Source organism: Chiloscyllium plagiosum, chromosome 19 (genome assembly GCF_004010195.1).
Source record: "Chiloscyllium plagiosum isolate BGI_BamShark_2017 chromosome 19, ASM401019v2, whole genome shotgun sequence".
In the NCBI taxonomy this organism is placed as follows: Eukaryota; Metazoa; Chordata; class Chondrichthyes; order Orectolobiformes; family Hemiscylliidae; genus Chiloscyllium; species Chiloscyllium plagiosum.
The window spans coordinates 37,027,665-37,052,886 of NC_057728.1; the positions used below are offsets into that span (position 1 = coordinate 37,027,665).

The window sequence follows — 25,222 nt, forward strand, 5'->3', positions numbered from 1 at the left end:
CACCACCACCCTCTGTCTTCTACCTTTGAGCCAGTTCTGTATCCAAATGGCTAGTTCTCCCTGTATTCCATGAGATCTAACCTTGCTAATCAGTCTCCCGTGGGGAACCTTGTCTAACGCCTTACTGAAGTCTATATAGATCACATCTACTGCTCTGCCCTCATCAATCGTCTTTGTTACTTCTTCAAAAAAACTCAATCAAGTTTGTGAGACATGATTTCCCACGCCCAAAGCCATGTTGACTAACCCGAATGAGTTCTTGCCTTTCCAAATACATGTACATCCTGTCCCTCAGGATTCCTTTCAACAACTTGCCCACCACCGAGGTCAGGCTCGCTGGCCTATAGTTCCCTGGCTTGTCTTTACCGCCCTCCTTAAACAGTGGAACCACGTTTGCCAACCTCCAGTCTTCCGGCACCTCACCTGATACAAATATTCTCACAAACTACCTTTCCTTAACGAGAGATGCACTCAAAGTACAAATATTTTTACTTTTGATCCTTCTTTTCCCCAAAAAGGAAAATGAATATGGAGTTGATGATAAACTTGCCCAGTGCATAATCTGTATTCAATGTGGAGAGGATTCAACATTGTTGTGAAGAATCCAACAAATTCTTGTTTGCCTATATTTTGACAAAGTAACACTCACATGTTAAAGGTCACAGACACTATAATATCAGAATATCTTAACATGCCATTTAGGTTACAGCTGAAAATGTGTTTCTGGAGAAGCGCAGCAGGTCAGGCAGCATCCAGGGAACAGGAGAATCGACGTTTCCGGCATAAGCCCTTCTTCAGGAATCAGGCTGTCTCTTTTGAGAAAAAGACAGCTGGTGGCTGATATAGTAGACATCTTTAAAATTATGAAAAGTTCAGATTTAAATAGAATGGATAGAGAGAATGTTCCCACTTATGAGAAAGAACATGTCCAGAGGACCTGGATATAAGATGGGCACTAAAAGAAAACTTAGAATTCAAAAGAAACTTATTTTATGTAAACAATGATAAGAATGTGGAATTTTGTACTATGAGGAATAGATGAAACACCTAGGTTAAATACATTTAAGGGGAAGCTACATGAGCGTTTGAGACAAAAAGGGTTGGAGGGTCACAGTGATAGATTTAGGTGAGGAACGATTGATGGAGGCAAACAGTTTAATGAACCATTTCTGTGCTTAATTCTGTTCCATTCTGAGAAGTGGACAGGGTAGATGGGGCTCTTGTGGCACAATGGTAATTGTCCAGATTTAAGTACCAATTGTCACAGAAATGTGTCATTGCATAAGCCTGAACAGGTTGATTACAAATAAATTGACTGGGTGGATCATAAGAGACTACTTGCTTTGGCAGGAGGGTCTTTAACTCAGAGTCTCAAAATAAGGGGTTGGCCTTTTCAGATTGAGATCAGTTTGAAATCTGAGGAAAAAAGTCATGTTAAAGAACAAAAGAAATAGGAGCGAGCATAGGCTTAATTGCTTATTCCAGCTCCAAGATCAAGACTGCTCTTTTTGCACCATTTTGTAAGCCCAAGGGAAAAATGCATAAATGTGGAATAAGCTAGGGAGAGATTGATCTGTTACTGCATTGGGAAATGCTAATAGTTCATTTGAAATTTAATTTATGATGGGTCAGTTTATTGTATCATGTAACGAAATGGAAGATTATTGATAGTGAAGGAAAGACGAATGCCTAGTGGTATTATCGCTAGACTATTAATCCAGAGATGCTGGTAATGCTCTGGTGACGTGGGTTCAAAACCAGAATTTGAATTCAATAAAAATCTGGAATTAGGAGTCTAACGATGCTATGAAACCATTGCCAATAGTAGGGAAAAGCCCATCTGGTTCACTAATATCCTTTAGGGAAGGAAACAATGTCCTTACCTGTTCTGGCCTACACATCACTCCAGACCCACAGTTGACACTTTTCTGGACAGTTACAGATGGATAATAAATGCTGGCCCAGCCAATGAAACTTGACACCCCATGAATGAATAAAATCATTTAAGCACAAATCTTTCACCACTTAAAAGCAGCAGTGCACAATACATATATAAATGAAACTAATTTCTAAATACAAAATGAATTGATTCATATTTACTAAATCAAATTATGAATTTTATATTTCAAAATCATTTTATTGGGTTTGGATACAGGAACAAATCTTGGAATTGCAGTTGCGTGCAATCGGTTTCAAAATCAGATTCTTGACCTGTAACTGACTGCATCAAAAGATTGTGATCTGGAGACTAATTGTTGACTGAAATTTGAACTACCCGCTTTTTCATCACACTGTCAGGTCGTAATACTCAATCAGCTACTTCTAAAATGGGAAACTCCTGATACAGCAACATTTTGGAGATGTTTAAAAGTCAATCAACATTTCAGTTTTTTGAAGTAACACTTCTTTGAGTCATCAGATTGTACTTGCCAATGGTTTTTTTATCACTGTTCTATTGAGCTATTTTTGAAAGTTTATTATCATTTTCACTGAACCATCTTTTTGATATGATTACAATACATTGTTGGTTCTGATGGATAGCTATAATACTTACCAAAACTATTTTGGTATTACTGTAAGCATTGCCAAAACCACTACCTGTGTAAAATTTAACAGCTTGAAGTAACGTTTAGTAGTTCAATGTATTATAAATTATGAAAAAGTGTTCCAATAAATTGAACTTCAGAAATCTCTTTTATAGTTCTGCTCCAAAAATGACTAAATTTCCTTAAAAAAAATCCTTAAGAGTTGCAGTGAAACTAAATACCTGCCAACATGACATTTCTTTTACATTTTGGAGATGGATAAAATAAATGTTCTGAAATAAAAACATTTTCAGAAGTATTTCTTCAATTGAAAACCTGGTTTCACCCTCACTTATATTTTTAAAAAACCCTCAGAACCGGACACTAGGAAAGCAGAAAATAAATGACAGAACTTCAACCAACACACAGAAAGTGCAATTTGTCACTGACAAAGTAAATTATACCTTTCCCATTCATCACTAGTGCAACAGTATATATTTTAGCCACATCATTAAACAACTTTCACAGCAAGAGCTTTACAGAGTTGGACTTAATGTCAATCAATATTTAATATTTGCTATTTAAGGAACTGTTTGTACACCAATCATCCTAATAGTCTCAGAAGAAAAACGTGTCTGTGAAAGCAAATGGCAATGCATCAATCCTAAATAGCTTAACTGCAAGGATCTTCAGTACTCCTTCAACTAACAGCATGTTGTTTGTCCATGGGATAAGCTGGTATTGATATTCCAGAACTTTACCTGTAATAAATTAATCTTTCATATGATCTAATTCAGATATTAAAATCAGATAACTTCTACACTTGAAGATTCTAGAGATAATTTTCAGGCAAACTCCAAGTTGTTAAAAATTAGAAGTCTGTACAGCAATAGTCCTGCCAATTCCACTCTATACATTGATAATTCGACTGTGTACCAGGTTCACGCCAAGCTCACCCACTTTCTTGAACTGCCTATAAAAACTCCTGAAGGTGAGATGGCAGACAAAATACTAGACACCGAGGTACTCACTCAAGCTGACATACCACTGTCCACATTCTATTGAGGCAGTTACAACTGAACTGGGCTATTCAGAATGCTTGACACTTCCTCATCAAAACAAATCTTTGTGCAGAACTTGAGTCTGGGGTATGGTGTCATGGAGATTACACCACCAAGACAGACTGAAGGTTTCATCAGGAGTTCTGATGTTGACCGAGTGGCCTGAGGGAAGCTCCATTCAAGACCACTGCATCTGGTACAACAAAAACAAAACCCAATGTGGTTCTGTTAAAAGCAAATGCCTAATCAGAGGCAGAGAGAAAATCCCAACTCAATTTATGACTTGTACAAAATTCGTTGTTATATGTTATCCCCTGTTCTATTTGTAACTTGACCTTCAGAGCACAAATCAGCCTTTGCAGTCACCTTAGTACGTGCAGAACCCTACCAAATACCTCAGATGATGAATGTCTCTTCCCCCTGAAGCATGAACAAGTAGTAAATGAATATTTGCAATCTAGTACCTTGAATCAACTAAAGTAGCACAGTTGATATAAAAATAGGGTGGGATAGCGTAACCACTGAAAAAGTGTTTGAGGCAGTCTATTTTACCCTTTTTGTTTATTAATATGCCTCTGCTCAATTCTGGAAAGTTACTGTACAAAATTAACAGCAATCTTAAACTGATTTGACGATAATTTTTTTTGTCAATAGGACATCACTTTTTTAGTTTGGGGAAAATAATTTATATTCCTTTGAGTTCTGAGGAAGGGTCAGCGGACCCAAAACATAAACTCTGATTTCTCTTCACAGATGCTGTCAGAGCTGTTGAGCTTTTCTAGTAACTTCTGTTTTTGTTTGTGAGAGAATTTCATAATTATTTCATGAGTGGATATTTGTTCTTTACAAAACCAGTGCCATAAATCTGCTAATGAACAACTAAAGGAAAATGACAAGAGATATTAATGGTTATGCATCAAACTTTAATACCATTGCAATAGGGTCCAAAAGGGCTAACAATCTTTATAAAGCCTTCAGGAACACTTTGTTAGCAACTTTTATTACATTTATTAACTTCTTCAAATGGTGATATTCCCCACTAGGTATACAACAGTTAAGGTAGTTACCAAGATGGGCTTTTTGGAAGATTATGACAAATATTTGCATCACTCAAGTGTCTAGCAAAGACCACCACCAACTAGAGAAAGAAAATCTAACCTTTTTTCCATGTCTTCAACGGCATGCCATCACTAAATTCCCCACTATCATTCAAAACCATCTGAACTTAGAACCAAATCACCACTCCTTTACTGGTGCATTCAAAATTGGGAACTCCCTGCTGAAGAGCTCTGTGGGGCTCGTACACGAAATAGACTGCTGCAGTTCAAGACTACCACCTCAAGGACAATTAGCAATGGACAATAAATGCTGGCTTTGTCAAGAACAATTGCACTCCAAAAAGGCAATTAAAAAGAATTATGATAAACACACCTTTCACCACCCTTTTCTCCTGGGGTTGAAACTGTTACAACAGAAGTGAACCCCTCTGTTAATTAAACCCAACGCCAAGAAAAGCTACCTCACCTCGTACTCTGTTAAAATATGAGTGAGAGAACTCCCAAACTCTACTATTTAAAGAAAATAACAATTTATTTTCTAACTTTGAAAGTAAACTTTTTAAACAAAAACTATCCAAAAATCTAAGTCCTTCCCTTCTCTTAACTGTTACTATCTGCCTCCAACTCTGTAATAATATGCTATTCCAATAAGACTCTTATTAAAATTACATCAATTTAATTTCAAATATCTCACAGTCTCTGCCTTCTTCTGTCTCTTCAGTCTTCTGGCTGTTGATCTCCCTGGATCATCATCTTTCTTTTTTACTGCAAGCATGTTTCACATGAAAAGGTACCTTTGATAGAGAGTGTTTTCTAATTTCTCGCAGAGCAAGATGTTATATTGACAGTTATCGCTCTCTCTTTATGTCAGTTACTCTCTGACCAATTTTCACAATGTCCGCATTCTTATACCCCCCAACATCGGATGGTCTCACTGGTTCAATGTTGGCAAAACAATAAATTCAAACACGATTGGGTTTGAGTATTCTGGGGCATAATTTAAACTGATTGGTTAAATTTGAATTGCTGTCAAAACAGCAACCAAAACTCAGCATTTCAATTTCCCAAATCGAAATGTTACAGAATTTCAATTTTCCTGTACATTCTGGGATGGATATCTAGTCATACAGACAGGTGCTTGTAAGCTCTCAGTTCAGAACAGCATTCTCTCTCTCTCTTTCTCTTAAAGGTACAGTACATGCTTTCAACTTCACAACAAAACCATTAGGTCCCAGAGATTTCTCTATTTTAAATTCCTTTCTTTTTCCTTCCATAATTATGCATTATTTTAATTACATCCACAAATTTCTCCTCTTAAATTATTTTTAGTTTACTTTGTTTCACTGATTTTTCTCTGTTGTCAAAACTGACATATTAATAAACACACAAAGTGCCAGTTCCTTAATGTTCATTAAATACAAGATTACAATCTGCCTTCACTTCCCTTTACCACTCCCTCTTTCTTAGTTTGAAAACATTTTCTTGCTAATAAACATCAGTCATCGATTTTAAAACTGAAGTTGATCCCAGACGAATCATACAATTTGTGATTGTTTAAGTTGAACTAATAACTACACACAAGGATTCTTGAAGAATGGCAGAACAGAAATTTTAAGGTTCTGAAGTTTTTAGTGGGCATGTTGACTGAATATCCTTGAATGTGGAGTGAAAAGGAATGCTGGAAAATCTTCAATGATGGAGAATAATTACCCTTCTTGTCAAGTCATCAGCATTTTGTACGCCTCTCTCTAATGCTTGGTTAACAAATATATTAACGGTGTTAATTGTCAAGCATATTCTTGAGTACATGGATTTCATGAAAGAGTCATAGAGTCAAAGAGACGTACAGCATGGAAACAGATTCTTCGGTCCAACCCATCCATGCCGACCAGATATCCCAACCCAATCTAGTCCCACCTGCCAGCACCTGGCCCATATCACTCCAAACCCTTCCTATTCATATACCCATCCAAATGCTTCTTAAATGTTGCAATTGTACCAGCCTCCACCACTTCCTCTGGCAGCGTATTCCATACATGTACCACCCTGTGTGTGAAAAAGTAGCCCCGTAGGTCTCTTTTATATCTTTCCCCTCTCACCCTAAACCTTTGCCCTCTAGTTCTGGACTCCCCAACCCCAGGGAAAAGACTTTGTCTATTTATCCTATCCATGCCTTTCATAATTTTATAAACCTCTATAAGGTCACTCCTCAGCCTCCAATGTTCAGTCTCTCCCTATTGCTCAAATCCTCCAATCCTGGTAACATCCTTGTAAATCTTTTCTAACCCTTTCAAGTTTCACAACATCTTTCAGATAGGAAGGAGACCAGAATTGCACGCAATATTCCAACAGTGGCCTAACCAATGTCCTGTACAGCCGCAACATGACCTCCCAACTCCTGTACTCAATACTCTGACCAATAAAGAAAGCATACCAAATGCCTTCCTCACTATCCTATCTACCTGCGACTCCACTTTCAAGGAGCTATGAACCTGCACTCCAAGGTCTCTTTGTTCAGCAACACTCCCTAGGACCTTACCATTAAGTGCATAAGCCCTGCTAAGATTTGCTTTCCCAAAATGCAGCACCTCACATTTATGTGAATTAAACTCCATCTGCCACTTCTCAGCCCATTGGCCCATCTGTTCAAGATCCTGTTGTAATCTGAGGTAACCCTCTTCGCTGTCAACCACACCTCCAATTTTGGTGTCATCTGCAAACTTTGTAAATGAAATGGTACAGCAACATCTCAGATTAGAGGTCATGTATTTCTTTTTGTTGGCTTGGAACAAAAAGAGATGGCTAAGATTTTGAAGTCATTTTGGAAGACTTTGTTCTTACATCATTTTGTCTGATACTACTGTTTACCTCTAACTCTGTTACTGTGACAACTGGGGTTTTGGTTAAGCTTTGAAAGCTCCTAGAGGGGTAGGAATAAGGAAGAAAGAAAATTAATTCAGCAAGGTTACAAATTCTACATTAACTGTTGAGCAACCATCCTTAACTGGTTATTAGCATTTAAATTTAGGAGTATATGATTTTTCAATTACTTCACTTCAATAATGCCTATTTGAAAGAGTTATTGCATGGAACCCTATCATAGAAAGGAGGAGACATCATGGAAATGTGTAGTAATAGTAAAAAAAGTAGACTCTGGGAACTGCCAAAACCTCTAAGAAGCCATCACCCAGTGTAGCACGTTCTTTAAGATAGAAGGGGTAAGAAAACAAGACAAGAATAAGGAAAAAAAATCAAGGGAATGATTTTTATAATCCACATTTGATGTTTCAATTTAATGTAATTTTCTGATGCACTGAGCAAAAAGTTATGAAAAATAGAAGATTGCATTTGTTAACTTTATGCATTATGGATAAATATACTTTTCTCATTATAAAGAGTTACAAATTCTTGTTTTCAATCTCTGCTCATTTAAAATTACATAGAAATAGTCTAAAATACACTTTGCTAGTATTTCTTTTAATTGGGATTTAAAAGCCAGGCATGGTTTACACCAGTCTGAAATTCCAATAAACCAAGTGATATTGGAAGGGAAAAATAAGTGACATGAGGCTTGTATGAGCAGACATAACAAAATGATTTTAGACTTACAAATTTCACTTGTGGAAATTGCCGTGTTAGTGATAATGGTCTAATAATCACTCAACAGCTTGATCGACTCTGCGGGTTCATTCATTTAAAGCAGAAAAAATACATGGTAAATTATGAAGCAGGGATTACAGCAAACAATTGATCTCTGTGAAGACAGTTTGCAGACCTACAGCAGTCTAATTCCAACAATGTCACAATATCTCGACCTTAAACGTGAACTCTCAAAGACAAGATACACATACAACACAAATGTTCATTTAACGTTAGTGAGTCAGGTTTTATTCACATCTCCGTTGTCATCACTCAAGTTGGTTGCCTCAAAAATATCTCAACTCCTAAAAAGGCTAACAGTTCTGCAGTTGAATATAGAGTACAAAAATATCTTAACAGCTGTCCAATATTCCTATTAATTTGCTATATTAGATGCTGGAATCAAATGTTTGAGGTTTTTTTTGATGTCAGTTTGTTTCTTTCCTTTTTATACAGAATGACACATTATATAATGTACTTCCCAAAAATAGGTCGATTTTAAAATTTAAGTGATATTTAGATTTGGCTGTACACAGATTTCACCTTATTCTGGAACAACAAATTCTATTCAACTCATAACCGATACAGCATTTGCAGGCTATAGCTTCATTACTATTTGGAAAAAAACCTAGCAATTTTGTTTCCATCTATTCATACAACTGACTCCATTGTTTATTTTACAGACAAAAGAAAAAAGCATTACAATTTCTATTAAATGTTTATGAAAATATTTTCATCATTAGGGCAACTTTTGCAATTCATTAGAAGTAATGAAAAACTTGTAGATTACATTGTTTTTAAAATTTTGATGTTTTAATTTTCTTCATATGATTGGCAACATTACGATTTTATCTGTATTTGATAAATTTTTGATCTGACGATGTAAAGATTAAGTAACGTACTCAATTGAAGATCCATGGTTTCTGAAACATCCCATCAGAATAGGATTCCAGCCTCTCCAATAATTTAACATTTCATAAATAATGATGATTTAACTGTGTATGTGTAACATGGAAAGTCCCAGAAAGATGGAAAGCCAAATTTTATTAAGAGACGCATATAAAAAATCCTAGAAACAGACTGCAGAGTCAGATTCCAAAAATATACAGCTAAGGCTGTATATTATAAATAGCTGTATAAATATACAGCTAAGGCTGTCAGATTCCCATATACTGAACAACTTCAACGACAATTGCCAATTGGATTTGATGTACTGCAGTATTCTTACACCAAGTTTAATATTAAAAAGGCAATGCAGTTGAAAAAGTAAAATAAAAACTTCATCTATCAAGCAACAGAATAAGTTTACTTAAAACTTTCCTTGTAACTTCAACCTGGAATATAGCTGATAAATATTTGGTAGTTAAGATAACTGAACTACAGATCTCTCTTTTTGGAGCACTTCAGGAAAACAAAACCACACTTTTGACACAAAAATGGAACAAATTACATCGTGAGCTCACAATTTACATTGCAAATTATGATAAACATTATCTTAGCAAAATGTTTTCATTCAAAACACTAATTTCAAAAGAACTTTGCCAGAGTTAAGGTGGTTAAGGTACTCAAATTGAATTAATTAAAGCATGGCTTATTTTGGAAGACAGGATAATGGTTGATCTCATTCCCTCTGTCATCCATAACCTAAATCCAAACTTTCTGACAATCTCAGGGACATTCTGTGAACCTAGGCATATTTGCAGAGAGGCAGAGGGAATTAAGGTTTTCAATACCTGTCTGCTTACGGGAAGGTCTTCCAAGGAGTAATTAATTACAATATTTGCTTGAAGAGCATCAATAATGTGAACCTTCTAAAAACTACATCAACACAATGACAATAATCTGTTACTGATGAATGACCTCAATGGTTTCATGAATTCTTAGGTCATAACAAAAATGGAAACAAACGTTTTTAATGCAAAATAATTCTCATGGTTAAAATAACAATTGTACATCTAAATGGATGTTTTAGTCTTTAGTATCTGGAAATATTAATATCTTAGTGATATCAAATTCTTCACTTTAATTTTTACTTTTAAATTATTAAAGTTAGAGGAGCTTTCATTTTATTTCATGTGACTTTTCAACAATTTGTGCACATTTTCCACATACTCCCTGCAGTTTGCTTAACTTTGCCCCAATAAGTAAGTTTTCAAGTTTTTTTTCTTGCATTCAAATTCAGTGTGCTACTTTCATCCATTAATATTAGAATCATTTAATATTTTTGTATTTTATAATGATTTTAAAACAATGCAGTGCTAATTCTGATCTGTAAGCCTTTGCAATTAGAAACACAAAATAGGAGGAGTAGGCTATCCTGTCTGCCACTGATTATGATCAAATCTGATCATTCTACTGTTCCAACTTTCTCCCATATCTTTTAATCTCTTTCATGCTATATCCAACTCCTCCGTGAAACCACACAAGGTTTGGTCTTGACTACTTTCTGTGGTAGCAAATTCCAAAGGCTCACAACTCTCTGGGTGAAAAAAAATCCTCTCCTCATTTCAGTCCTAAATGTTTACCCACATTCTTAGACTGTGACCCATGGTTCCAGAATCCCTTGCCATCAGGGACATCTTTCCTATATCTACCCTGTATAGTTCCGTTAGAATTTTATATGTTTCTGAGATTCTCCCTTCGTCTTCTGAACTCCAGCAAATAATTCTAATCAATTCAACCTCTCCTTACGTCAGTCCTGCCATCCTAGGAAACAGACTGGAAAACCTTCAATTTATAGCAAGTTCATTCTTCCTCCCCAGACAACAAGACCAAAACTGCACACAATATTCCAGGTGTGGTTTCACCAAAGCCCTGTTTAAATGCAGAAAGTCATTCCTGTTCCTGTACTCGAATCCTCTCACTATGAAGGTCAATGTGTTATTGCCTTCCTTACTGCTTGCTGCATCTACATGCTTACCTTCAGTTACATGTGCACAAGGACGCCCAGATCTCGGTGACATTCCCCTTTCTCAACTTATAGCCATTTAGATAGTAGTTGGCTTTCTTGCTTAGGTTCTAGATTAGAGTGGTGCTGGAAAAGCACAGCAGTTCAGGCAGCATCTGAGGAGCAGGAAAATCGACATTTCGGGCAAAAGCCCTTCATCAGGCAGAAAGCCTGCAGGGTGGAGAGATAAATGAGAGGACGGTGGGGGTGGGGAGAAAGTACCATAGAGTACAGTAGGTGAATGGGGGTGGGGATGGAGGTGATAGGTCAGAGAGGAGGGTGGAGTGGATAAGTGGAAAGGAAGATAGGCAGGAAGGACAAGTCATGGGGACAGTGCTGAGCTGGAAGTTTGGAACTGGGGTGAGGTGGGGGAAGGGGAAAATGAGGAAACTGGTGAAGTCCACATTGATGCCCTGGGGTTGAAGTGTTCCGAGGCGGAAGATGAGGCGTTCTCCCTCCAGGTGTCGGGTGGTGAAGGAGGCCCAGGACCTCCATGTCCTCGGCTGAGTGAGAGGGGGAGTTGGAATGTTGGGCCACAGGACGGTGTGGTTGTCCCAGAGATGTTCCCTAAAGCACTCTGCTAGGAGGCATCTAGTCTCCCCAATGTAGAGGAGACCACATCGGGAGACTGCACATTTTACTGCAACTGCCATACATTTGCCCACCCACTCAGTTGGCCCAAATCACACTGAAGCACCTCTGCATCCTCCTCACCGCTTACCCTCCAACCCAGCTTTGCGTCCTCTGCAAATGTGGAAATATTACATTTGGATTCCACATCTTAACTCATTAATATATTATGAATATCTGGGATCCTGACATTGATTTCTATGGTACGCCACCAGTCACTGCTTACCATTCACAAAAAAAATTGATTCCTACTTTTTGTTTCCTGTCTGCCAAACAGTTTCTAGCTACCTGAATAGAATACCTCCCATTCCATATGCTTTAATGTTACACACCAGTCTCTTATGTGGAATTTTGTTGAAGGCCATCCGAAAGTCCAAATAAACTATATAGTCTAGCTTCACATCATTAATTGTACTGGTCACATCCTTGAAGAATTCCAGTAGATTTTGTTTTCTTAAGTCCATCTTGACTATGTCCAATCCTATTACTATTTCTAAGTGTTAAGCTATGATTTTTCTTTTTAATGAACTCTAGCATTTTCCCCACTACTCACATCAGGCTGACTGATTATAAATGTTATTTGAAGGAAAAAAGAAGTGGCAACTTTGTTTTTCAAGTTTAAGATGAGTTAACCAAACGAATGATTACATTGCTATGATCTATACTCAATCAGAAGGGAAATATTATTGTTCTTTCTTTAAAACAAGATCTAGAACCAGGGAAAATTAAATGGGTGAATTTGGGGAGAATGTAGGTCTCTATCAATTTAATACCATCAACACAGAATTGTCTGCTATCCAAAAATCTTGAGGCACTGTAGTGTCTCTACATCTGGGACAGAGCAGATCAGTCTCTTCCATCTTCCTCATAAGCCTGTTATCCTTAAGCTTCCTCTCACCCTCCTTGTTGTTTCCCATCTTCCTTGCATCCTCCCTCCTAGCTACCTTGCAGTTACCCTGTGTCTGCCCCCATCTTTCTTGCAGCCTCTCTGCTCCCCCCGCTTTCCTTGCAGCATGCCTTCCCTCATTTTCCATGCCCTTTCCTTTTCTCCCTCATCCTTGTAGTCTACCTGAACCCACCAATAATCCAGGAGTCTCCACCTTCTCTTACCTTCCTTGCAGCCTCCAAGCTGCCCCCCCCACGACCCTTGGGTGGATGCTCTCCTGATGACTTCCTCACTGCCAGCACTTATATACCTAACTATTTGCTGCCCCTCCAATCACTTAACTGGGTTTATTGCTGATAGGTTTACTGGTGAACCTATTAACTTCAAGAAATAGATAGAAATATAGCATGCGACTGGAGAGAAAGATCATCATTTCCCTTCGTTCAACTTTTGATGGCAATGTTTCTCAGAATGTCATCTCCATGACTGACTTTTCCCAGGTGGATTCACCCATATTTTGTGAGCTGCATCATCAGCTATATCTACTCAATAATGGCAACTAAAGGTGTCTGAACTACTTCCTACAATAGCCTTAGTTATTCCCTGAAATTAAAAAAAAGAACTCGCTTTTGTATAGAATAACTTTCTTGGAACATCTCCAAGTGCTCATAACCAATGACCTACTTATGAAGTTCCTGTATGTAACGTTATGTAAGAAACCATGGCAACTAGCTGTCCCACAAGCAAAAGAAGGTTATCTCATTTTTGTTTTAAGTAAGTGAAATGTTCATTAGTTTACCAGCAAAACATCCTGCTTTTTCAATTTCGTTTAAAAAAAAAATCATATGCCATAGGATCCTTTAAGTATGTTTTCAGTTATTTGAATGTCCTAAAAGATGGTACCTCAAACAATGCAGCACTTGCTATTGTGCCAGGTTATCTTTTTAAAGTAACAGTAGCACAAAGATTGATGTTAAAATTAATGATAAACTGCAGAACTGTTCCAAAATATAATGGTAGTTTGGCAAAATGGCATTTTCTTTTGTTTAAAACAGCCACTATGCAGTTAGAAAAACACCTGTTTTATCTTTTACTTTAAATTAATTATTCTTGTTATTATTTGTATTACCTGCAATCAAAATTGTCCAGTGAAGGTAACTGAGTAACTTGTAAGTCTTCTGGCTGCATTTCACAAACTGCTTCCAAAATTTTCTGTTGGTCATCAGGATCAGTGATCTTAATCTGCATTAAAAGTAAAATGTCTGTAATTTGCACCGAGTCCAGGAAAAATTTTGAATGACTATGCATTTTTTCACAGTTCTCTATAAATATACAACTGCCAAAGGAAGTGGAAAAGTCTGGTACAATTACAACATTTAAAAAGCATCTGGATGAGTATATGATGAGAAAGGGTTTAGATGGATATGGGCCAAATGCTGACAAATCGGACTAGATTTATTTAGGATATTTGGTTGGCATGGACGAGTTGGACCAAAGGGTCTGATTCCATTCTGTATATTTCTATGATTTGATGACTGACTATTAAATGTATTTTCACATTTCATAAGATTTTCTCAGGGACATTGTACACATTGACAAATAATTTTGTAATTCATTTTATTGAAGAATATTACATACATATCAACTTTCAGTTATAATTAACTTCGCATGGTAAACAAACAAATGGTGTTTCTCTTAAAAATTAACTGTCAGGAAACTTGATTCTGAGTGTCTCGTATTTAACCGTCTTTACTCTCCTTAGCATCTGCATTGGGAGGTGGACCGATCCTTGGTGATTTGAATCTTATTAGCTCTGCTTAATTTTTCTGATATCATTGCCTTCCTGTCCTCCCTAAAGGTCTCCATTCAAACAGACTTTCCCAACCATAATCATGGTCAACCCTTCAACATTGCCATAATTTCTGACTCTTGGCTACAGTGTGTTCTATCTATAAGATGCACTGAAGCAACTCAATGTTTCTTCACCTACATCTCAAACAATAACACATAGATCACTGTCCAGCATCCCTAGCCTTGTCCCCGCATTTGAACCACACATTCTCCAGTCACACACCATCTTGATTTGGATATATGTAGTTTTTTTCATCATCACAGGATCAAAATGTTGGACTCTTCATTAAACAGCACTGTGAGAATATTTTCACTATAAAGAGCTCAGTGATCAAAGGCAACTACTTTTCAAGGGCAACTACTTTTTGAAAGGTAACTAGAGAAAGACGGTAAATATAGAGGCGTGTGTGCATGTCTACACTGGCTGAATAAATAAATTTGACTAGGCCATTGCTGATGACTTCTTTAAATGCTTCACCATCCTTACGCCTTCACTCCCTTCCAACCAAAGACGCTGTGTCCACTAGGAAATAATTCTTCCATCACTGGAAAAAACATGCTTCCAAATTTTCATTTGCAGCAATGTTTCTGCAGTCACCTGTTTGTTTGAACACTTCCACCACCTTTGATGTTCATATCTGCAACAAAACCTTTACTATCTTTCTTCTCTATTGCATCCCAAGTTGGGCCACAGCTTCATTCCTCAAATTCCTCATTCACTTTGCAAAGCTATCCACTCTTCCAGGAGAGGGAAGATAACAACTCAATTTCTCTTCTCTATTTATGAGCTTCTCAATCCTCTTCCCCATCACTCTACTTTCATCCTCAACTACTGCCATCAGCATAGGTTTGTTTTCTAACTTGTTTTCTAGTTTGAAACAACTGTTTTCAGCTCCTGCTCTTCCAGCCTGGCTTCTAAGATAAATCTATAACAGTCAGGAGAGTCATACAATATGGAAACATACCCTTTGGTCCAACCAGACCCTGCCCACTATGTTTTCAAAACTCAACTAGTCCCACCTGCCTGCACTTGACCCATATCCCTCCAAACCGCTCTTATTCATGAGCTTATCCAAATTCTTTCAAACTCCAATAAGTTCTCCAATTTAATTTGAGAATATCTGTCATTCTTATAAAAGGAATCCCAAGTGCAACAAAGACATCATGAGTTACACTAAGAAAAGTAATTAGGATGGCAGTGAAGAAAATATATATAATAGTTTGATACAGAATTAGATACAGAGATACAAGGCATTTGGCACCATGAAGCTAAATTTTCTCTTTCAGGAAAGAAAGACAAAAAATATTCCGATCCAGGACAACTGTTAAGAGTTACTGTTTAAAGGTTCAGAATACAATGACAGTTAACCCAGTTTACAAAAGGTCCAAAAATTTAGAAAGGAGTAAGTGCAATTGAAGCTAAAAATATTATAGCTAAGTTTTCCAAACGTCTGGTAAGTGGCAGTGTTGCTTAGAAATGTGATAAATATGAAGTCAAATGCTCTGTTATGTCGCGAATTAACTCAGGGCTAGATTTTCCTTTTGCTTTGACTCCAACTCCAATGTGAAAATCAAGGTTTAACCGTACAAGTTCACACCTGAAGAATGCTATGCGGTCATTTAAATGGGAAAGAATTATCTACCGTGACAGTGGAATGTTTGATCCTAGAATAAAATAGAATCATAGAATTGTTATACAGTGCAGGAGAAGGCCATTCGGCCCATTATATGTATACTGACACATTACAGGATATCAGCAATACTGAGAGTTTCCACTTTGAAATACCAAGTGGAATAATATTCAACAGCAGGGCTCTGCCAACTGCAAAGGTCAAGGAATGTTTAAATGATTATTCAAGTGAAATGGTTACTCAAACAAGTTATAGAGAGATTAATTCCTGTTTCACCTGCACACAAGGACACATTGTCATTCTGAATAAGATGTTGCTTGCTGTTCATTTTTAATGTACACGTTAATCCTTGTTTTCTTTGCCCAAACTCTTGCCTGTTTTCTCCTCATCTCTCTCTTCTACCCTACTCCACCCTCCTCAAGCTCACCTCACCCATGATCCCATTCTTACTGATCATTGACCACCCAAAGTCTCTTAGTCACCATACTGGTTTACTTTGTAAGTAGCTTCCTCTCTTTAGATGTTGCACCCTTTATTTCAACACAACTGTGATCAGTTTGGTGGGCAAGTGGGAATGATTTGGGAAAAATCAGAAACAACTTGAAGATGGCCTCAATTATATGGAGAAGGAAGGAACTGTTGTTTGTTGGAGACAGAGATAACAAAAGGAGACAATTGGCAACAGAGAAAAGTTAGTCTCCTAAAAGACCCAAGTACTGATTCTTCTATCTCATTTGCTCAAAAATGGTTAAATCAAACAGGATTCATTTTCAGAACAAAACTATTTTTCAAAATTCGATATGTCAATGCTGCTGTCTAAGTGCAAGTTGCCTTTTTATTTGTGCAACTAATGTAATTGTCACTTGCTCAGAAATTGTTCATTACCCACTCCTTGCCCAGGAGAAGTTGCTTTCTTGAACACTGCAGTCCTTCTAACACAAAATCATCTACAATGCTACTGGGAGAGGAGTTCCAGGTTGTTGATCCAGCAACAGTGAAGGAATGGTGAAATAGTTAGAGTCTGGATGCTTTACAAAATGTATGGGGATGCAGAAACATTTTGACAGGGAGAAGATTTGCAGAAATTTCCTTTTGAAGATTAAATAAGGTTCAGTATATGATAACTCTTTGGAAAGTATGAGCTCAGTTGAACAAATGGCTTTTTATGGTCAATGTTTCTGAAAACCTTACTGGTAAAATTGAAATGTTTTGAATGCAGCTGAAATGTGACAAGGAACATTCAAACACAGAATGAAACATACCACTCAGTGTGCTGAAAGCTTTGATTTTCCAGTGATTTTTAGAATGGACACTGAAGTGAGAACAATTTTGTCCACTTGACTGTTGAATGAACATTATTTGTGGTATTAGAAACAGTATCAAGAAATCTTGTGAGCTTAATTATTCAATTATGTGTCAAATCAAACTGTAAACTTTTGGCTAGTTTATAGGCTGTTAGCCACAATCAGACAATTTAAATGATCTCAGTATATTGCAAGGCAGTGTTTTCAGACCCAGATATAAAACTGTATACAGTTTCCAGCAAATGTTTGGTGAAAAGAGTGCATAATGACAGGAAATTACTTGTGCTTATTTAAAATCTAATTCGACATTTAAAGTTATTGAGTGATAAGTTAATGCTCACAGATGTACAGGCAGACATCAAACTTATGAAATCCCCTTCCTATCGCCAAATTCAACTGCAGTGCTTATTTAATGTATTAGAGAACATTCCCCTGTAAACAACAAACCCTTTTGTAATTGAAAACCTGACAACTTTTTTTAAAAATTAAGTTTTTTTCAGGTAATTAACTTTTGGGATACCTGACAACTCTGTCACAGGGAGAGGGTTGTGGGTATCAATGTAATACTTGTGAATCATGTTATGACTGACTTAAACATTGCTCTCTAGGGGTTATATTCTTAGGGCAGCAAGGCAAGGAGACAGACAAGAATCCTTTTAGGATGCCTGAATGAGTGTCAGAGACAATAAAAGACAATTTAAAATAGATTAATCTGATCATGGCTTTTCCATCCATGGGATGTAAAATAAAAATGTTTCAATGACTTACTTTGAATGTCCTCTCATTCAAATGTTCAGTTGTAGTGACTTTGGAGAAATTGAAAACATAAACTTGAAAGAAAAAAATACACTCCACCCACAATGGAAGGATCAGTGCTATTGCCACAAATTACATGATTATACTGGTAGCTTCCAACTAAAATAAAAAAAACACGGGGAATCTATCATTGCTTACTCCTTCTTAATATTGCAAAATCTGGATAAAGGGCAAATCATAGAGTCATAGAGATGTACAGCATGGAAACAGACCCTTCGGTCCAACCTGTCCATGCCGACCAGATATTCCAACCCAATCTAGTTCCATCTGCCAACACCCAGCCCATGTCCCTCCAAACTCTTCCTATTCATATACCCATCCAAGTCCCTCTTAAATGTTGCATTGTACCAGTCTCCATCACTTCCTCTGGCAGCTCATTCCATACACGTACCACCATTTGTGTGAAAAACTTGCCCCTTGGGTCCCTTTTATATCTTTCCCCTCTCACCCTAAACCTTTGCCCTCTAGTTATGGACTCCCCAACCTTTGTCTATTTATCCTATCCATGCCCCACATAATTTTGTAAACCTCTATAAGGTCACCCCTGAGCCTCCGACGCTCTGGGGAAAACAGCCCCAGCCTGTTCAGCCTCTCCCTATTGCTCAAATCCCCCAACCCTGGCAACATCCTTCCAAGTTTCACAACATCTTTCCGACAGGAGGGAGACCAGAATTGCACACAATATTCCAACAGTGGCCTAACCAATGTCCTGTACAGCCGCAACATGACCTCCAACTCCTGTATTTAATATTCTGACCAATAAAAGAGCATACCAAACGCCTTCTTCACTATCCTATCTACGTGTGACCCCACTTTCAAGGAGCTATGAACCTGCACTTCAAGGTATCTTTGTTCAGCAACACTCGCTAGGACCTTACATTTAAGTGTATAATTACTGCTAATCTTTGCTTTCCCAAAATGCAGCCCCTCGCATTTATCTGAATTAAACTCCATTTGCCACTTCTCAGCTCATTGGCCCATCTGGTCCAGATCCTGTTGTAATCTGAGGTAACCCTCTTCGCTGTCCATTACACCTCCAATTTTGGTGTCATCTGCAAACTTGCTAACTGTACCTCTTATGCTCACATCCAAACCATTTATGTAAATGACAAAAAGTAGAGGACCCAGCACCGATTCTTGTGGCACTTCACTGGTCACAGGCCACTAGTCTGAAAAACAACCCTCCACCACCATCCTCTTGTCTTCTACCTTTGAGCCAGGTCTCTATCCAAATGGCTAGTTCTCCTTGTATTCTGTGAGATCTAACCTTGATAATCAGTCTCCCATGGGGAACCTGGTTGAACGTCTTACTGAAGTCCATATAGGTCACATCTACCGGTCTGCCCTCATCAATCCTCTTTGTTACTTCTTCAAAAAACTCAATCAAGTTTGTGAGACTCTATTTCCCACACATAAAGCCATGTTGACTATCCCTAATCAGTCCTTGCCTTTCCAAACACACGTACATCCTGTCCCTCAGGTTTCCCTCCAACAACTTGCCCACCACCGACGCTAGGCTCACCGGTCTATAGTTCCCTGGCTTGTCCTTACCACCCTTCTTAAACAGTGGCACCACATTATCCAACCTCCAGTCTTCCGGCACCTCACCTGTGACTATCGATGATACAAATATCTCAGCAAGTGGTCCAGCAATCACTTCTCTAGCTTCCCACCGAGTTCTCGGATACAGCTGATTAGGTCCTGGGGCTTTATCCACCTTTATGCGTTTCAAGATATCCAGCACTTCCTCCTCTGTAATATGGGCATTTTGCAAGGTGTCACCATCTATTTCCCTACATTCTATATCTTCCATATCCTTTTCCACAGTAAATAATGATGCAAAATACTCGTTTGGTATCTCCCCCATTTTCTGCGACTCCACACAAAGGCCGCTTTGTTGATCTTTGAGGGGAGAAAGTGAGGTCTGCAGATGCTGGAGATCAGAGCTGGAAATGTGTTGCTGGAAAAGCGCAGCAGGTCAGGCAGCATCCAGGGAACAGGAGAATCGACGTAGACTCGCATAAGCCCTTCTTCAGGATCTTTGAGGGGCCCTATTCTCTCCCTAGTTACCCTTTTGTCCTTAATGTATTTGTAAAAACCGTTTGGATTCCCCTTAATTCTATTTGCCAAAGCTATCCATGTCCCCTTTTTGCCCTCCTGATTTCCCTCTTAAGTATACTCCTATTGCCTTTCTACTCTTCTAAGGATTCACTCAATCTATCCTGTCTATGCCATACATATGCTCCTTTCTTTTTCTTAACCAAGCCCTCAATTTCTTTCATCATCCAGCATTCCCTATACCTACCAGCCTTTCCTTTCAACCTAATAGGAATATACTCTCTCTGGATTCTTGTTATCTCATTTCTGAAGGCTTCCCATATTCCAGCTGTACCTTTACCCGCAAACATCTGGCCCAATCAGCTTTTGAAGTCTTGCCTAATACTGTCAAAATTGGCCTTTCTCCAATTTAGAACTTCAACTTTTATATCTGGTCTATCTATTTCCATCACTATTTTAAATCTAATAGAATTATGGTCGCTGGCCCTAAAGTGCTCCCCACTGACACCTCAGTCACCTGCCCTGACTTATTTCCCAAGAGTAGATCAAGTTTTGCACCTTCTCTAGTAGGTACATCCACATACTGAATCAGATTTTTTTCTTGTACACACTTAACACATTCCTTTCCATCTAAACCCTTAAAACTGTGGCAGTCCAAGTCTATGTTTGGAAAGTTAAAATCCCCTACCATAACCACCCTATTATTCGTACAGATAGCTGAGATCTCCTTACAAGTTTGATTCTCAATTTCCCTCCAATAGGGGGTCTATAATACAATCCCAATAAGGTGATCATCCCTTTCTTATTTCTCAGTTCCACACAAGTAACTTCCCTGGATGTATTTCCAGGAATATCCTCCCTCAGCACAGCTGTATTGCTATCCCTTATCAAAATTGCCACTCACCCTCCTCTCTTGCCTCCCTTTCTATCCTTCCTGTAGCATTTGTATCCTGCAACATTAAGCTGCTAGTCCTGCTCATCCCTGAGCCATGTTTCTGTAATTGCTATGATATCCCAGTCCCATTTTCCTAACCATGCCCTGAGTTCATCTGCCTTCCATGTTAGGCCCCTTGCATTGAAATAAATGCAGTTTAATTTAATTAGTCCTACCTTCCCTGACTGTTTGACTCGCTTCTGTTCTCAACTGTACCAGTCTCAGATTGATCTCTTTCCTCACTATCTCCCTGGGTCCCCCACCTTACTAGTTTAAATCCTCCTGAGCAGCTCTAGGAAATCTTCCTGCTAGTATATTAGTCCCCTTCAATTTAGGTGCAATCGTCCTTCTTGCACAGGTCACTTCTGCCCCAAAAGAGATTCCAATGGTCCCATACACCAGCTCCTCAGCCATGCATTCATCTGCTCTATCCTCCTATTCCTGCCCTCACTAGCTCGTAGCACCAGGAGTAATCCAGATATTACCACTCTCGAGGGCCTCCTTTTTAAATTCCTGCCTAACTCTCTGTAATCTCCCTTCAGAATCTCAACCTTTTCCCTTCCTATGTCGTTGTTTCCAATGTGGACAATGACCTCTTGCTGGCCGCTCTCCCCCTTGAGAACATTCTGCACCCTCTCTGAGACATCCTTGATCCTAGCACCAGGGAAGCAATATTGTCAAACTTAAACATGATCAGGGCAAACAAATAGCCATGCAAACTCCTGTAAAATTTCAGAAAACATTGAAGAATGAGCTAAGTACTAGGTGGAAACCTGGGTATTTTCAATTAGAAGGTATTTAATTAAATATTAATTGATATCTTTGTCAGTGTTTTGTTTTATACAAGTGCTTGTCTGGTTTAACAAAACAGAAATTAAACTACTTGCCCAGACAATCATATAGATTGGATAAAGCATCTATCAATCCAAATGATTAAAAGCATTATACATTCTCAGTTTGTATTCAGTGCACAGTCTAACACCTTTATTCAAACATACATGTTTCAACAGGTTGACCTGGGAGAGAAAGAGAAAACTACCTGAGAATGCCTAATTTATTCTCAGGTCAGTTCGGATTGCAGCCAAGAAGTGATTAGAGTACATCACGTATTCTCTAAAGGTGGGGCTGAAACAATCAATATTCTGCCTGAAATGTCTAGTTCCATGTTGACTAGACTTATCTAACAGGAAAGGACATTTGACAGATCCATTGAAAAAAAGGTCTGCAAGGATTCAATTACCAATAGCAGTACTCTCAGGTTTTTCTGCTCCTGCAGACCCTTTAGAATTATATCGCCTATTTGATATGGCCTTTTGATGTTTTTCCATCACCTTACACTTCTCTGCATTGCATCTCGTCTGCCACCTATGCGTCCACTCCATCAACTGCCTAAAGACCTTCTGTACAGTGAACTTGCCTCTGAGCCATAACCTCCACAGCATTCATAACTCTACTACAAGTGAGATATGAAGATAGTGGACACTGACATTGGTAATGCGAGATAGTTGCTGAGAGTTATGACATCTGCAGGCTGACTATTTGGAAACACATTGCAAGAGGTGAACTGAAATGAAAAACGTAGCTGAGAAAATGTCCCAGAGAAAATTAGGTCAGTGAATTCTGCACCTTGTTAGCCCAAAGCCTTCAGCTGCAGCATATACAATGGAGGCTGCCATGCCAGAGTGGAGCTCTGAATCACATCAGCTATGTTAATTCAGTTGATGATCATGGCCCAAACCACGATGTATAACATGGAAGATTGCCAAGCTGATACCTTACTTTCACCCAACTTTTGCTGAATGGGTTGCAAGTAAGACATTTACAGGATATTTGCTTCTTCTTTACATGAAAAACTGGGGAAAGGCTATCATTACATGTCTGGCAAAAGTTTCCCACATCAGGAACTGTGAATACCTACTGAATTACCTATGGTCAATTGTTGACTGGAATATATAAGTTATGTAGAGAATACAGATGTACAGATCTGTTCATTCACGCTGTTTTCTGGATTAATTATGAGTACAGTTATGAGAAGCGGTCAGAGCAGCATTATTGGTATTCCACGTAATTTCAGGGAAGCTTGGATCGTAAAAGCTGCAGCTGTTTAAGCTGTCTTATACATGCAAAGAAAAATAGTGCTATCAAGCAGCAATTACGTGGCAATCACTCAGTTTGCCTGATCTGCTGTGCTTTTTCAGCACCACACTCTCGACTAATCTCCAGCATCTGCAGTCCTAATTGCTTAGTTTGGACCATCCATCTCCTGACCTGATTATAACCTTGGCTCAAATATGGACAGAAGAGGTGAAAGTGACTGTCTTTGACATAAAGGCCACATTTGACAGACTGTGGCATCAAGGTGCCCTAGAAAAATTGGAATCAGTGGAAATCAGGGAAAAAAAAACTTTCCACTGATTAGAGTCACACCTGTTACAAAGGTAGGTGAATATAGTTGTTGGAGGCCAGTCATCTCAGTTCTAGGACAAAAAGGCAAACAACTGCGGATACTGGAAATCAGAAACAGCTGGAAAATCTCAGTAGAAGGTTGGTCACTGGACCCAAAGTGTGTTAACTCTACTTTCCAGTTGGACTGCAAAAACAATGGCTATAACAGCAGGTCAGAGGCTCAAAGTCCTGCGTGGAATAACACCTCCTGACTCTCTGAAGTCTGTCCATCATGTACAAGGCACAAGTCAGGAATGTGACAGAGTATCCCCACCTACCTGGGTGAATGCAGCTAAAAAAAACACTCAAGAAACTTGACGCCATCCATTTAAAAAAAAAACTGCCAACTTGATAGGCACTTTATCCACAAACTTTTCCGACCTCCACCAGCACCACTCAGTAGCAGCAGTCTGTACTATCTAAAAGAAATTCACCAAGACTCCTTAGATAGCACCTTCCCAACCCATGACCATTACCACCTGGAAGGACAAGGGCAGCAGATATGTCCAAACACCATCATCTTCAAGTACCCCTCAAAGTCACTCACCGTTCTGACTTGGTAAAATATCACCAAGCCTTCAGTGTTGCTGGGTTAAAATCGTGGACTTCTGAATGGCATTGTGGGTCTATCAACAATAACAATGCAGCTCAGCACTACCTTTTCAAGCGCAACTAGGGTTGGGCAATAAATGCTGATGCAACCAACAACACATACATCTCACGAATGAACAAAAGGAAAGTCAGAACCCATTTTGATTTACAGAATTTTCACAAATTTTCACCCAAAAGTTATATTTAGCTTTCTTGAACACATATATAACAAATAAAGCTGATAGCATTCATGTTTTTCACATTGATTACAGTTGGTACACATTATAAGTGACATCCTAATATAATGGTATCACAAAGAAAATAAGTGATACATCACCTAAAGAATGGAAAGGCACATTATGATACTTTTGCTTTCCAGTTAAGACAAAAAAAAATGTGGAATTCTGGTTAAAGACCATTGCAAATGTGGTTCAAGGCTTAGAAATAATGTCAAGAAACTGAATAGTGTCATAATTTTAATTTCCTACTATGACGGTATTATAAATAATGCATGCAGTCTAACTGTTCAAACGTTAATTAGATAGTATCCCACTTCTCCTAGCTGCTTTTCCTGTGTCAGCGAGTTCACAGAGTCACAGAATTGTTTCGACACAGGAGGCCATTTGGTCCATCATGCCTGCATCAGATCTATTCCAATGCCAATCTCCTGCCTTTTCCTCATACCCTTGCACACTATTTCTATCCAAATAATCATCAAATACCCTCTTGAATACCTCAAATGAATCTGTCTCTACCATACTTCCAGGCAGTGCATTACATACCCTAACCATGAGCTATGTGAAAAATCCCTCTTGATTCATTTATACCCTCTCAGTCTTTTCTCTT

The 25,222-nt window shown here is 38.4% G+C and overlaps 1 protein-coding gene across 5 annotated transcripts in view; it reads right to left on the bottom strand.

Annotated features, from left to right (window-relative positions):
• asz1 (ankyrin repeat, SAM and basic leucine zipper domain containing 1) overlaps window positions 1–25,222 on the bottom strand; it is a 170,037-nt gene that overhangs the window by 13,422 nt on the left and 131,393 nt on the right. For all 5 annotated transcript variants that reach the window (XM_043709586.1, XM_043709587.1, XM_043709585.1 and 2 more), the window contains one exon: window positions 13,876–13,988. In XM_043709586.1, the coding sequence (XP_043565521.1) occupies window positions 13,876–13,988 (113 nt within the window). The remainder of the gene's footprint in view (window positions 1–13,875; window positions 13,989–25,222) is intronic.